Here is a 14393-nt window from a genome sequence, read left to right as displayed (position 1 = left end):
CAATGCTCCATCTTCATCGATAACTCTAAATGTAAGATGGCACCAGTGCTTATGGTCAACTAATCAGCACAATTCATCACCTGAGCCCCATCCCTGAAAACAACTGATTAGAGTGAAAAGTACAAAACCCTGGAGTAGGAACTAAATAAAGCACCAGGAACTACAACTGGCCTCAGTTCCTGCAGTGGTAATGCTACAAAAGATTCTGAGTTTCTACATAGTCTCTGAAAAAAGTTCCTGTGGTGGGGAAGAAGCTAAAAGCTCACAGCTGCAATAAGTCAGGAGTTTTCAAGTCAAGTTCTGGCCAGTTCCTGGGTTGTATAGGCACTCGGCAGGAAGGGGCGGATCCAGGAGCCCAGACCGCGGAAGTGACTTCAGCAGTGGAGTGGCTGTCATTCTTCCGTTCTGCAGGGCCCTTAACTTCATAACTGCACCAGGTGCGCTGTACAGTGGCTAACCCTGTGCGCTGACCTCCAAATTTCATGTGAATAGACAATTTCCCCTTAGGGATTAATAACGTGTACCAAATACCAAATATGTTGATTACTTAGATTTCAATCCATCTTAGATGGATAGTACAGTTAGTTATATGTAATAATTATGAATAATTTTCTATGAGTAAGTATGGCTGCTCCCCTCTCAGTTTGCAACAAAGAAGAGCAGCAATAAGTAATTCCCTTTTTATGGGTTGAAGGTTTTTGTCACTGTGACCACGGACACACCATATTGTGCAAAGGGGAAAACTCTACAGCCAACCCAAATAAAATGATTCCAAAAGTGAGGAGAATTACTGACTTACTGGAACATCTGCTGTGATCTACAGTAAAAGGAATGGAGCTGGAATATACAGAGTTCGGTTGCTTCATTTCTGAATGGGAAGGCTGTGCTGAAGAGTATCCATATTACTAACCGAGAATGCTAAACCGGATGATGGACGCAGGCACATCCGGCCATGGGCCGTAGCTGCAAAAAGACGTACTGCGCAGGCGCAAGAAAGGGCGGACGGGATACACACCAAGAGGGGGATTTAACAAGCCCCTGGAACACAAAAAAAAAGAACACAAAACCACCCCACACACCCTACAAGCAACGGACGGGACACACACAAAGAGGGCGATTCAACAAGCCCCTGGAACACAAAACGAAAGAAGACGCTCGCTCAACAACAATCCTCACCCACACCCCCCCCCCCCCAATCAATAAGAAGTGACACCCAAAGCCACATATCTAAAGGAAACGTCCATATTAAACATACGTCATCTCAAAATCTTCACACTAGGCAGCATAGGTGGATCTCATTAAAATAAAGCACTATTAACCGTTCAACTGGAGAAAAGGCTCCATATTAACAGTGAGTGCGATCCTCCTTATTACTTATCCATATTTCGCACGCTGAGGAACAAACAAGTCATGCATACACGGTCACGGGTACAAAACTATTCGGATTGGATAACGGAACCAAACACACGAACACGAATGAAACAAAAAGAATAGACGGCGGCGCATACAATGCGCTTCGGAAAATACGTGAGAAAAAATGTCTCGGATCAAAAAACGCAAAGCTCAAGTAACCCCGTTACAGAGACGTGCCCAAATGAACCGACACATTGAACGTAGACGCATACAGCGCGCGTCTCAAAGTGCTGCATCAAAACAAGCACGATTTCAAAAGAAAGAGCTTGCGTCTCAGACATACAAAAAAGGGAGCAAAGCAACGCGCATATGACCGGACAGAAAACAAGCAAGCAGGACTCAAAAAGCAGAAAGCTCAACTGACCGACATACAAAAACGGACAAGGCACGAAACAAACAATGCACGACGTAGAGTGAAACGGACTTTGCGCAAAGCGGAGGCGGATCAATTAAAACTCAAAAATAGCGCGTCACAAATAATGGACATGCAACAACGCGGCACTCAAACACCACAAGCAAAACATGCCCGTCGCAGACATCAACACCAGACGTCTGCTAAACTCTTACGCCAGTTGGCTGACAACGCTTTCAATAATGAGTCCACTATTGAGGAAAATTCATTGGGATTAATGAATGTCATTTGCAATCATTGTCATTCACTTAACTTCACAGAAGAAACAACTGGCAATACAAATAATGAATTTACACGTTGTTGTCAAAAGGGGCAGATTAGACTGCCTCCTTTACATTCATATCCGGAATATCTACAGAAGCTTCTAAGGATGTGCCTGAAAGTAAAAACTTTATGAACTACATTAGATCCTACAATAGTTCATTTGCTTTTGCATCTACCAGAGAACATAACAGGACACCAAAAGGCAATGGCCCATACTGCTTTCGCATATGTGGTTAACACAACGCACTATATTATGTCCAAAAAATATTAATGTTAATCACATTATTAACCAGGTCATTTCATTACTTCCTGGAGAGACACGGCTCTTTCTAAGCTCTGACAAAGTTGACTCTGATGACGACAATGAACATCTGAATTTCCCATTAGAATATTTGAACACTATTAACCCGGATGGATGACCACAACACAACCTTACCCTTAAAAACGGAACAATAATCATGCTATTAAGAAACCTTAACACTAAACAGGGTTTATGCAATGGCACACGGTTAGTCGTCAACACCATAACACACGATGTTATTCAAGCAACAGTTCTTTCAGATTCACATGCTAACAATACTGTTCTCATTCTTGGAATTGACCTTACGAGTTCTGACCTAGAATTACCTTTTACATTGAAACACCGACAGTTCCCCATTAAACCTGCATTTGCCATGACCAGCAACAAATCACAAGGACAAACCATGGACAAGGTTGGCATCTACCTCTCTGAACCCGTTTTTGGACATGCACAACTTTATTTTGCCTTCTCATGTGTTCGACGTTCATCTCACATTAAAGTTAAAATTAAAAATGATCCATGCCAAGGAAGACTCATTCAAAGACAAGACACCATCTTTACTACTGATGTTGTATACAGAGAAATATTCCAATAAAACATTACTCTATGCCAAACACTCTATTTTGTATTTATATAGGCATCATCCAAACCTGCACACTATTCTATATCTAATTCATACATCTCACTCTTTGTCATGCCCCAACGCCAGGGGTTGGCGAGCGAAGCGAGCAGGGGGCGGAGCCCCCTAGTCATTACATTAAAAAGAATGGGCCGCTCCGCCAGCATGTAGTTCCAGTGTGGCGCATAAACCACTTGTTGACCCAACAAAGATATTTTGGCCTTCTCTTCATATGAAAACTTGGGCTGTCATGAAAGTGACAAACAAGGAAAGCGATTTGAGACATTAGATGTTTCCACAAATAACTGATGTCAAGATCAAAAAAGGCATTTTTCATTGGTCCACAAATCAGTGATGAGTTTGAAGATCTGCTAGTGGAGCTGGAAGAAACTGCATGGAAAGCATTCAAGAATGCTTTTGAGTATTTTATTGGTAATATACACAGCACCAAAGTATGGCCATGTTGTTGACAACGTGCTTCAAGTAAACAAAACCACAAAGTGCAGCATGTTGCTAAAGATTCAGTTTTTACATTCACAATTCTTCCCTGCTAATTTTGGTGAAGTCAGTGATGAACAAAGTGAAAGGTTTCACCAGGACATTACAACGATGGACAAGAAGTAGCAGGGCAAGTGGAATCCATCAACCGACTATTGATGGACACTGGAACAAGAACCGTCGCACGCAGAGTACAAACAAAAATCAGTAGCAAAACCTTTTTAGCTTAACTGAACTAATGCAACGTGTCAGCATCATTAAGGGATTAAATACACTAAAATTAGTGAAAGTTACTTTCATGTTTCTCCAAATCCCTGTGACACAGTCAATCTGAAATTTTATTTGTGCTCAGCAGTGTATCATAATCATAAAAAAAAAATTCAGGAAGCACAACTTTAGAAAAAAATTGTTGTCCAGTGTTACTTTAACAAGTGGAGAAAACTCATTGTGGCTGCTTATACCTGCAATCTCATTCTTTCGGTCAAAAAGTTCTATCTTGGTCTCATCAGACCAGAGAATCTTATTTCTCACCATCTCAGAGTCCTTCAGGTGTCTTTTAGCAAACTCCATGCGGGAGTTGGCCTTAATTCTAAGCGGTATGTGTGGAGACAACCAGGCACTGCTCATCACTTGTCCAATACAGTCCCCACAGTGAAGCATGGCGGTGGCAGCATCATGCTGTGGGGGTGTTTTTCAGCTGCAGGGACAGGACGACTGGTTGCAATCGAGGGAAAGATGAATGCGGCCAAGTACAGGGATATCCTGGACAAAAACCTTCTCCAGAGTGCTAAGGACCTCAGACTGGGCCGAAGGTTTACCTTCCTACAAGACAGTGACCCTAAGCACACAGCTAAAATAACGAAGGAGTGGCTTCACAACAACTCTGTGACTGTTCTTGAATGGCCCAGCCAGAGCCCCGACTTAAACCCAATTGAGCATCTCTGGAGAGACCTAAAAATGGCTGTCCACCAACGTTTACCATCCAACCTGACAGAACTGGAGAGGATCTGCAAGGAGGAATGGCAGAGGATCCCCAAATTCAGGTGTGAAAAACTTGTTGCATCTTTCCCAAGAAGACTCATGGCTGTATTAGCTCAAAAGGGTGCTTCTAGTAAATACTGAGCAAAGGGTCTGAATACTTAGGACCATGTGATATTTCAGTTTTTCTTTTTTAATAAATCTGCAACAATTTCAAAAATTCTTTTTTTTGTATGTCAATATGGGGTGCTGTGTGTACATTAATGAGGGAAAAAATTAATTTAAATGATTTTAGCAAATGGCTGCAATATGACAAAGAGTGAAAAATTGAAGGGGGTCTGAATACTTTCCGTACCCACTGTGTGTGTATATATATATATATATATATATATATATATATATATATATATATATATATTACACCGGGGTTTTGTATTATTGTATTTTTTGTTTTACTTCATCTAATATATTACTGCACATGATTTACATTCAGATATTGTTTGCTTGTGTTTAACCGTTGATTGGGGGAAAATATTATTTGTCAGAGGTACAGCTTGGTAGATTTGGGCTTACTTCAGTAATTTATCCAGGCCACAGGACTTGGTAGTGTGGCTGCTGGCTGGGTAAGGGGTCGGCTGTTACAACACAGCAGTACCATTTTGACTAATCCTGTGTATATATTTTATATATATATATATATACACTGTATATAGTCACACACGTGCGCATGGAAAACAGCTAAAGGGCCTACAAAATGGTAATTATACGCAAGACCAGGGGGCAGCGGAGTGTGCTGTCTCTCTCAGTCTCTTGCAGACCATTCTAGGGAAATCCTACTTGGTTCCGGTGCCAACAATGACGTCACTTCTGGTCAGGAAGACATTACTTCCGGTTCTGATTTTGTCATTTCCCATTTTATCAGTTAAAACCGCCATCTTGTCTCCATACAATCAGTTCTGTTCTGGACTCTGTTTTATGCACATCATGCTACTTTAAATCAATGATACACGGGTGGCTGCCTCAAATCTTTATAATGTCTTTTGACTCTTTTTTTATCACTATATATATTGTAAAAGAACAGACTCGACACACGTAAAGGAAGGTTTGGGGCAGCCACCCGTATAATGTTCCTAGCTGCAAAGGTTTTTCTTTTTTATGCAACACAGTAGTTGATTGCACTGAGTCCAAGACAGAACTGATAAAGGTTGAAAAAGATGGCGGTTTTAAATGGTCAGACAGGAAGTGATGTAGGGTAACCAGAAGTGATGTAGGGAACAGGAAGTGACGTCCTTCTAGGCGCCGGAACTGGAAGTGACGTTCTTGATTCAAATAGGTTTTCCCGCGGCTGGTCTGTAGAGACAACAGGAGAAGGTTTAGTGCACCCCATGGCATGGAATTACCTTTACTTGGTCCACACAACGTCCCCCTACTCGCACGTGTGTGACAATATTATATATATATATATATATATATATATATATATATATATATATATATATTGTAAAGCTAGCCCGGCCACAGACAGACACAACGCAGTGTCCACAACACACACGTTTATTTATAGCAATATTTACATATATTTACAATTCACAGTCCTTGGCTCCTTTGGCCGCCTTCACTCCTGTCCTGCAAGCTCCATCCTTCTTCCACCCGACTCCGGCTCCCCAGTTGGAGTGAGGTGGCCCCTTTTATCATGTCCCGGATGTGCTCCAGGTGCCTGATGATGAACTTCCGGCAGCACACCCCAGTGTGGCGGAAGTGCTGCCCTTGCACCTGGAAGCACTCTGGGCATAAACCATCCCTGGTCTGTCAGCACTTCCTGGTGTCCCGGAAGTGCTGTCCCCCAGGGATCAAGGACTGGCCGGGTACCCAGGGAAAAGAAGTGCCGCTCTCCCAGTTCCTCCTTCCTCCAGGCATGCCGGCGGGGCAGGATTCCTGGGCGTCTATCACTATATTATATATAATGTGTGCAAGTGGGTTCATTTAATTTTGTCACAAATAATCTTCCATGGCATACAGTACATGCATAAAAAGCAAATTACTTACCGGTTACTACAGTTTTGTGATAAATCATGTGCCTGGCGGCAGATTTTAAATAACTCAGTTGAAATTTATTACTTAAACTTAATCTGTTCAGTAAGAAGGAGCACATTCTGCAGCAAAATTAATAACAAAGTACTTAATGAAGTTGGGAATAGGTGGAAAATGCTGCCAAGCTCACAATGTTAGAGGACAGAAAGAGACACGAAAGACACACACACATTCCTTTATTTCCTCCGTTGAGTTAATTTCACAAATGTTGCACTCGGATTGCTGTGGACTGCTGTTTATAATCAATCATCTCATGAATGAACACAGAGCTAAATATTTTTTTTAGCTGTTGCTTTTCTTTTTTTTTTTAAATTCAGTAACAAGATGACCGTTCTAAAAACCGTTGCCTTCAACTGTAATCAGCGCATTATTGTGGCACTGGGACAACTGACTGTTTTCTTTTTCTATGTTGTGAACATCCATCCATCCATTTTCCAACCCGCTGAATCCAAACACAGGGTCACGGGGGTCTGCTGGAGCCAATCCCAGCCAACACAGGGCACAAGGCAGGAACCAATCCCGGGCAGGGTGCCAACCCACCGCAGGACACACACAAACACACACTAGGGCCAATTTAGAATCGCCAATCCACCTAACCTGCATGTCTTTGGACTGTGGGAGGAAACCGGAGCGCCCAGAGGAAACCCACACAGACACGGGGAGAACATGCAAACTCCACACAAGGAGGACCCGGGAAGCGAACCCAGGTCCCCAGATCTCCCAACTGCGAGGCAGCAGCGCTACCCACTGCGCCACCGTGCTGCATGTTGTGAACATGCTATTCAAAAGTTCTGAAAGCACATAAAACACACGAGAATTGGATTTTCACAGGGCTCTGAATTTTTCTCTACATTGTCCCATTGCGGAGTTTGCTGATGTGCACATGCCCAGTGTTGCAAAGATCTGTGTCATATGCGTTTTTGAGAATTTCAATATGGCCAGGGATCTAAACTATGAGGAAATGCCAGTGTAGACAGAGGTCATTTTTTAAAATGAAAATGTGGTAGTGTGGACGTAGCCTTACTCTACAGACATCTCAACAATCAACAAAAAGCTTTGCCAGTGCATACATATCATTAGTTTCATGCATTGGTTACATTTCAGTATTAAGTTATGTTACTGAATTTTTCATACAAACCAAGGTTCATTTACAGCATCCATAACAAATCAAAATTTTTCATTTCTTCTGTACATGTCGCTCTTGACGATTTAAACGTGTAAAAATAAGTTTACTGCAGCCAACAGACAGTACATGCCAGAGCCTTTTTCATGAAGTTTTCACACCTGCTGCTCTGACATTTCAACAGGTAATGGTGAACACAGCATAGCCTCCTGTGTGTCTGTGCACTGGAGTTCAAATCTGTGGTAGCGGAAATCCCATGCGAATGTCCCCAAAAAAGTGATTAAGAGCATAATCATACTCCACTGTACACGAGCAGCATGCATGATGGCATTTAAATTTAGGAAAATGTAATCTGCAGCAGATTGTGTCAAGGAGGCAATGGAAAACAAAGATGTCATTTCTTTTTTTAAATGCTGAAATACAGCAAGAGTACTATAATTTACTTCAAAGAAGATAGACATTTCTTGGAATTATGTCATGCTGTTATTTATATTTTGGAATAGACAGCATTTCTAATGACATAACTTTCTTTGCTATAAAAAGGATACATATAACCATCAGAAAAGTGATGGCAGCTGACAGGGTGAGCCGTGTGAATCCAAGGATTTTCCCTTCACTCCTGAGATTGATTTGGAAGGTAATTAGAGTTTGGATCCAACAAAGATAGGTACCAAATCCAAATGCCATTCCTGTTCCAAAATTGTGCACCTCTTCATCACCATCAAGCTGAAAAATGAACATTTCAAATCATTTATGTTAAGATTTTTTCTCTGTTTATTTAAGAGCAGAGTCTCTGTTCGGCTGTTTGTTCCTGGTGCACAGCTTTGTTTTTTAAGCCACAGACTTCTCACCATAAGTCAGGCTTTTGACATCTAAAATTTCCACTGGGCTGCGGCTGGAGTTTGTGGAAAGAAACACAACATTGTGACCATGAAACAGCACTGTGCACTTTATCATAGTGGTGTGATGGTGGCCATGTTTGCCTTTCAACCACAAAATCCCATCAATTACATTTAACTTCTTTTAATCCAGCATTTCCTTCTCACGCTGCATTGGGTAGGAGTGATTTACTGCAATTTACGGCTCTTTGCACCTCAAGGTAAAAACAAAGATGCTTTCCAATAAAATGCAGAATGCTTAAGAGTAAGAACATTTGTAAATTATTATCGGCAATTATTTTTCACCTTTCCACTTCCTAACCTGGGCAGTGCCCAGCAAGCATTCCATTAAATTCAGCTACATTATTCTTTGACAAAGAGAGTAAATCATAAATCTTGGCCTGTACTGAAGGACTATGAGGGGATATCTAAAGAAGGAAATACTTTTGTGAACTTATTCTTTCAAAAACATGGAAGGAATACTGGAGCATTTAAAGAAACCATTCAACATTCCCTGAGGAGCTCTCATCAGCTTGTCAGGGATTCCTTCATTTTTTATTTTTATTAGTACTAAAACAAGTCTTAAGTATGAACATTCAAAATACAAGCTTATGCTATCACCAGGTCCATTCATCTTTGTGTCCATCTGTGCATTCAATATTTCCAGAAGCATTTAAACTGTCTTCAAGTATAATTATTTTAAATGTAACAGCACAGTGGATGAAGGTTTGCCTGTGTGTATTTTACTTTTTAAATGAAACTGCTACAAATCTCATGAAATTCAAGAGAATGCAGTCCACCTTCCAGCCATCAAATACTGCTTCAGGATTGTCAAAACAGAAATCTTACGGTTTCCTTTTACTATTTTACAGCAGTGGTGAGCTGCTCTAGGCTGCTGACTAAATTATATGTTTGCTTGACAGTCCCAGATAAATAATACGACCATGTAACACATTTATTATCTCTGACTGGTTTCACCAAGCAAATATAAAAAAAAATCATTACATTTGCACATATTGATTTTTCTGTGCCTAGACAGCTGCATCTGTCAGAGGATGAATACTGAATGGAAACAAAATACAGATACAATTTCCACTACTGTATTGTCACTGCTCATCCACTGCTGAGCAGCTGTCGGTGGGTTTTTGCTCCATTTTACATTTAGTGAAAAAAGTGCTAAAATAAAACAATCTTTGAGTAACTAAATGCTTTTACCCTGCTTAATTTTTAAATATTAAAAATTCAGTTTGCAGTATGTAGAATTATCCATCTTAATAAAAAGATAAGTGTCTTTGTATCTGTTCGGTTGGTATGTTTCCGAGATTATAACAGATGGCACATCAAAACCATTAACAGTGCTTTAACAAGTCTCATACTAAATGGCATACAACAGAGACATACGCATTGCATTTGTCATTCCAACAGATGGTGCATCACAAACATTTGCAGTAATGCATTTTATTATTGCAAATTTTGTGATGGGGCATCTGTTGAAATAATGAAGCAATGCATTTTTATTACTACATGCATTACAAGACACATTCCAAGAGACAGTGCACTGCAAATGTTAATGCTGAAGTCTACACTGATTACTTGGATTACAACCCATTTTAGACATCACTTCTGGTTCTGGCGCAGTTACTTATATATAAAGGGCTTCTTAATTTGTACTTCCCATGTATCACTTCTCACAGCATCCAAGAAATAAAAAACTTCATTAATTAACCAATACACAGTCAGAGGGGGACTGGCTACCACCAGGTATAGAGTAGGAAACACATGACAGACCAGTAGGTCATTGTGGGTCCACTAACATCCAAATAAGGACAATTTGGAGGTGCTGTTAATCTTAGACGCAGAAAACCGCAATACTCAGTGGAAACTGTAGTTCAAAGACAAAACACAAAGATTATGGGGCAAACATGAAAATGAAAAGAAGACTTAGGATGGAATCATGTCCCAGGACTGTACAGTACAGGCTCTGAGGAATCACCAAGAGTATTTCATCATAAAACAATACATTCACATATATACATATGTGTACTTCCTCAGAGCCTGTACTGTACAGTCCTGTATAATATATATATATATATATATATATATATATATATATATATATATATATATACATACACAACCCCAAATCAGAAAAATTTGGGACAGTATGGAAAATGCAAATAAAAAAAAAACCGCGATTGTTAAATTTACTTTGACTTTTATTTCTTTGCATATAGTATGAACCCAAGATATTTCATGTTTTGTCTAGTCATCTTTATTTCAGTTGTGAATATATATTCATTCCTGCATTTCAGGCCTAAAATCTGGGACGGTAAAGCATTCACCACCTTGTACTGTCCCATTTCCATTGAATGGTAATTTTTCTCGGCCAGGGGTCATAAATACATAATGGTCCTGGTAGATTATGCCACTCGACATGCTGAAGTTGTTCCCTTGTGCTCAGCAACATCCAAGGCTATCGCACGGGAATTGGTCAGGGTCTTTGCACGACCCAGCATCCCAAAAGAACACCTGACTGATCAAGGGACGCCTTTTACCTCGGAGACGTTCAGGGACTGTTACTGAAAATAAAACATTTAAAGACCTCGGTATAGCATCCTCAAACCGATGGTCTAGTCGAGAGGTTTAATCAAACTCTCAAACAGATGCTACGCAAGGTAGTCAATGAGGATGGAAGGAACTGGGATCAGCTCCTCCCCCTTGTCCTTTTTGCACATTCGGAAGTCCCATAAGCCTCCATGAGGTTCTCACCTTTTGAATTATTGCATGGACGACAACCCCGGGGTATATTGGATATATTAAAAGAAGGCTGGAGGTGGAGGTATAAATATACTTGAATATATCGCGCAATTATGCAATAGATTTGCTAAAATTAGGCCCATCTTAAAATCTCACATGGAGAAGGCGCAAGCAGCCCAGGCTCGTTGTTATAACCGTTTCCCCTTCCTTCTAAGATTTGTCAAGGGCGTTGCTCTCTCACAAAACCGGGGAAAACCAGCGATAGTCGAGAAAGGCCTGTACCTGCCTCTTGGTTATTGGGCAGGGCCAATTCACTATGGCATCTATTTTGGAGCACTGTGGTTTGACTATACCTTGGCCTACTAGGTAACCTAAATATTTGGTTTTGACCAATCCAAAGTAGCATTTCTTTGGATTAATGTGAAGACCTGCTTTCACTAGTGCCCATAATACAGCCATAACCTGCTGTAGGTGTTCCTTCCAGGTGCTGGAATAGATGACAATGTCATCCAAGTAGGCAGCATTATATGATATGATAAATCCGCTCTCTGGGTCAACGATTAGGTTGTAAACTAAATAATTGCCCAGACCCTTCCTCTCCTTAACTTCATATGGGCCTTGCCGATGTGCCAGTAATTTGGAGTGCAAGGTAGGAACCAATACCATGACTTGATCCCTCGGGCGGATCTCCCGAAGGGACATACCACAGTTATAACAACAAGCCTGGGCTGCTTGCGCCTTCTCCATGTGAGATTTTAAGATGGGCCTAATTTTAGCAAATCTATCGCATAATTGCGAGATATATTCAAGTATATTTACAGAGGGAAGGGTCTCCACCTCCCAGCTTTCTCTTAATATATCCAATATACCCCGGGGTTGTCGTCCATACAGTAATTCAAAAGGTGAGAACCTCATGGAGGCTTATGGGACTTCCGAATGTGCACAAAGGATGAGGGGGAGGAGCTTATCCCAGTTCCTTCCATTCTCATTGACTACCTTGCGTAGCATCTGTTTGAGAATTTGATTAAACCTCTCGACTAGACCATCGGTTTGAGGATACTATACCGAGGTCTTTAAATGTTTAATTTTCAGTAACAGTCCCTGAACGTCTCCGAGGTAAAAGGCGTCCCTTGATCAGTCAGGTGTTCTTTTGGGATGCCGGGTCGTGCAAAGACCCCTACCAATTCCCGTGCGATAGCCTTGGATGTTGCTGAGTGCAAGGGAACAGCTTCAGGATATCGAGTGGCGTAATCTACCAGGGCCATTATGTATTTATGAGCCCTGGCTGAGGGCTCTAGGGGTCCCACCAAGTCAACCCCGATTCGCTCGAAGGGAACAAAGGAGCAAGTTTCCTCCTAGGAATCTGCCGCAATTGACATTCCGGACAGGATATGCAAAAGCGCCGGACCTCCTCATTAATCTCTGGCCAAAAGAATCAGAGCTTGATCTGCTCTAATGTTTTTTCGGGGCCCAGATGGGCTCCCAGGAGATGGGTATGAGCCAGTTCACAGACTTGTCACCGGTAAATCCGTGGGATTAACAGCAGGGACCTCACCTCCCCCTTGTATTCTGCCACCTGATACAAATGGTCATTATTTAAAACAAAGTGGGGACCTTGTGGCATGGGATGTATTGTGTGTTGGCCATCTATTAAGACCACTGCGTTTTTTGAAATTTTAAGAGAGTCATCATTCCATTGCTCCCTTTCAAATTAAGCCGGGGTCTGCCTAAACTGAAATTGCAGACGGGTGAGAGGATCAGAGTCAACCTCAATGGGTGTGGTTTTTTTCAGCTGGAACAGCGCTTGAAGATGACGTGTCGCACTGTGACGGCCCAGCCATTTCCAACGTCATTGTTAGAGGCTGAATCCTGAGTCTCTTCCAGCTATAAACATAGTGTAGAGGTAGCTGAGGATGCTGTATTGGTGTCCATGACAAGTTTTTGTGGGATCAGCGAGTTGTTATGCCACAGTTTTTGTCTGACCAGTCTCTACATAAAATCACGGGGAAGGGAGGATCCTTGAGGACGGCACCACCATTTTTCTCAAAACTCCGTCCTGGTAGATGTAGCAGGTGGCAGACTCATATGATCGGACACCCCCATAAATACAGGTTAGACTGGTCTTAACTTTGAGCCATTGCCACGGCAATACTAGATGGCAAGCAACAATGGAAATGTTACTGCCGGAATCAAATAAAGAGGCATCCTTGTGGCCATTAACCAGTGCTTCTCTCACATGCAAACAGGCCAGGGGATTAGCAAGAGTACACTGCCCCCCCTTCCACATCTCTCCGCAGACCCCCCTGTCACCTCGCGGAGCCTGCCACAGTGCACCCAGTTTTCCTGGAGTTAGCTCCGCAATGTGAAACTGGGACTCCGAGGCAGGGACAAAAATTTGTCGCGGTTCACACGGGTTCCATTCCAGATCCCCCAAGTAGGTTTCCGCTCTAAGATGATCAATGATCCCGATTAAGGAGATCATATTGTGAAATGTTTGTCCCCAGGCTACCTGGGCGATCTCCATAGGGAGTGCGCATTCACAAGCAAGGCACAGGCTACACGATCTACTATGTGTCGGGCATTCCTGTTATTTGGCCTTAGCCAACACCTGACCTTTGTCCACAGCTTATGTGTCTGCTCTCGAGTGGGTCTGTTTGGGATGAATTCCCAGTCCAATACATTTTTCGCCTACCAGCCCAGGGCACTCCCACCTTTATCAAAGAATTTTTCCTTTGTGGGACTTGAATGAGTGGTCCCCTTACTAAGGAGCCCATAATAAGTCCCAAATGTGTTTCCTTCTGAACCTGGCTCTCTTCTGTAGGTCCTTCTTTCACTTGCCCAGTTTCCCTTTATAGGTTTCTGGATCGGAACCCACTCCAGTTTCCCCTGACACACACCAACAAAGTCAAAGTGAAAACAAGATCTCTGCAAAGTGGTCTAAAATAATTACAAATATAAAACACAAAACAGCAGACCATATTAATATTAATTCCCAGTAATGTAACAACCGTAAATCACCACTGGAATAGCCAATTGGTCTTAGAAGTTACATAATTAGT

The 14393-nt window shown here is 41.8% G+C and overlaps 1 protein-coding gene across 2 annotated transcripts in view; it reads right to left on the bottom strand.

Moving 5' to 3' along the window:
• Positions 1-6735: 6735 nt before the first annotated feature.
• tmem150c (transmembrane protein 150C) overlaps positions 6736-14393 on the bottom strand; it is a 54560-nt gene continuing 46902 nt past the window's right edge. For both annotated transcript variants that reach the window (XM_028805381.2, XM_028805382.2), the window contains 2 exons: positions 8248-8425; positions 6736-8051 (listed from right to left, as the gene is read on the bottom strand). In XM_028805381.2, the coding sequence (XP_028661214.1) occupies positions 7855-8051; positions 8248-8425 (375 nt within the window). In that variant the 3' untranslated portion in view covers positions 6736-7854. The remainder of the gene's footprint in view (positions 8052-8247; positions 8426-14393) is intronic.

The sequence above is a fragment of the Erpetoichthys calabaricus genome, chromosome 7 (genome assembly GCF_900747795.2).
Source record: "Erpetoichthys calabaricus chromosome 7, fErpCal1.3, whole genome shotgun sequence".
NCBI classification, from domain to species: Eukaryota; Metazoa; Chordata; class Cladistia; order Polypteriformes; family Polypteridae; genus Erpetoichthys; species Erpetoichthys calabaricus.
Note: the sequence above shows the minus strand (reverse complement) of the source record. Positions and strands in the feature narration are given on the sequence as shown.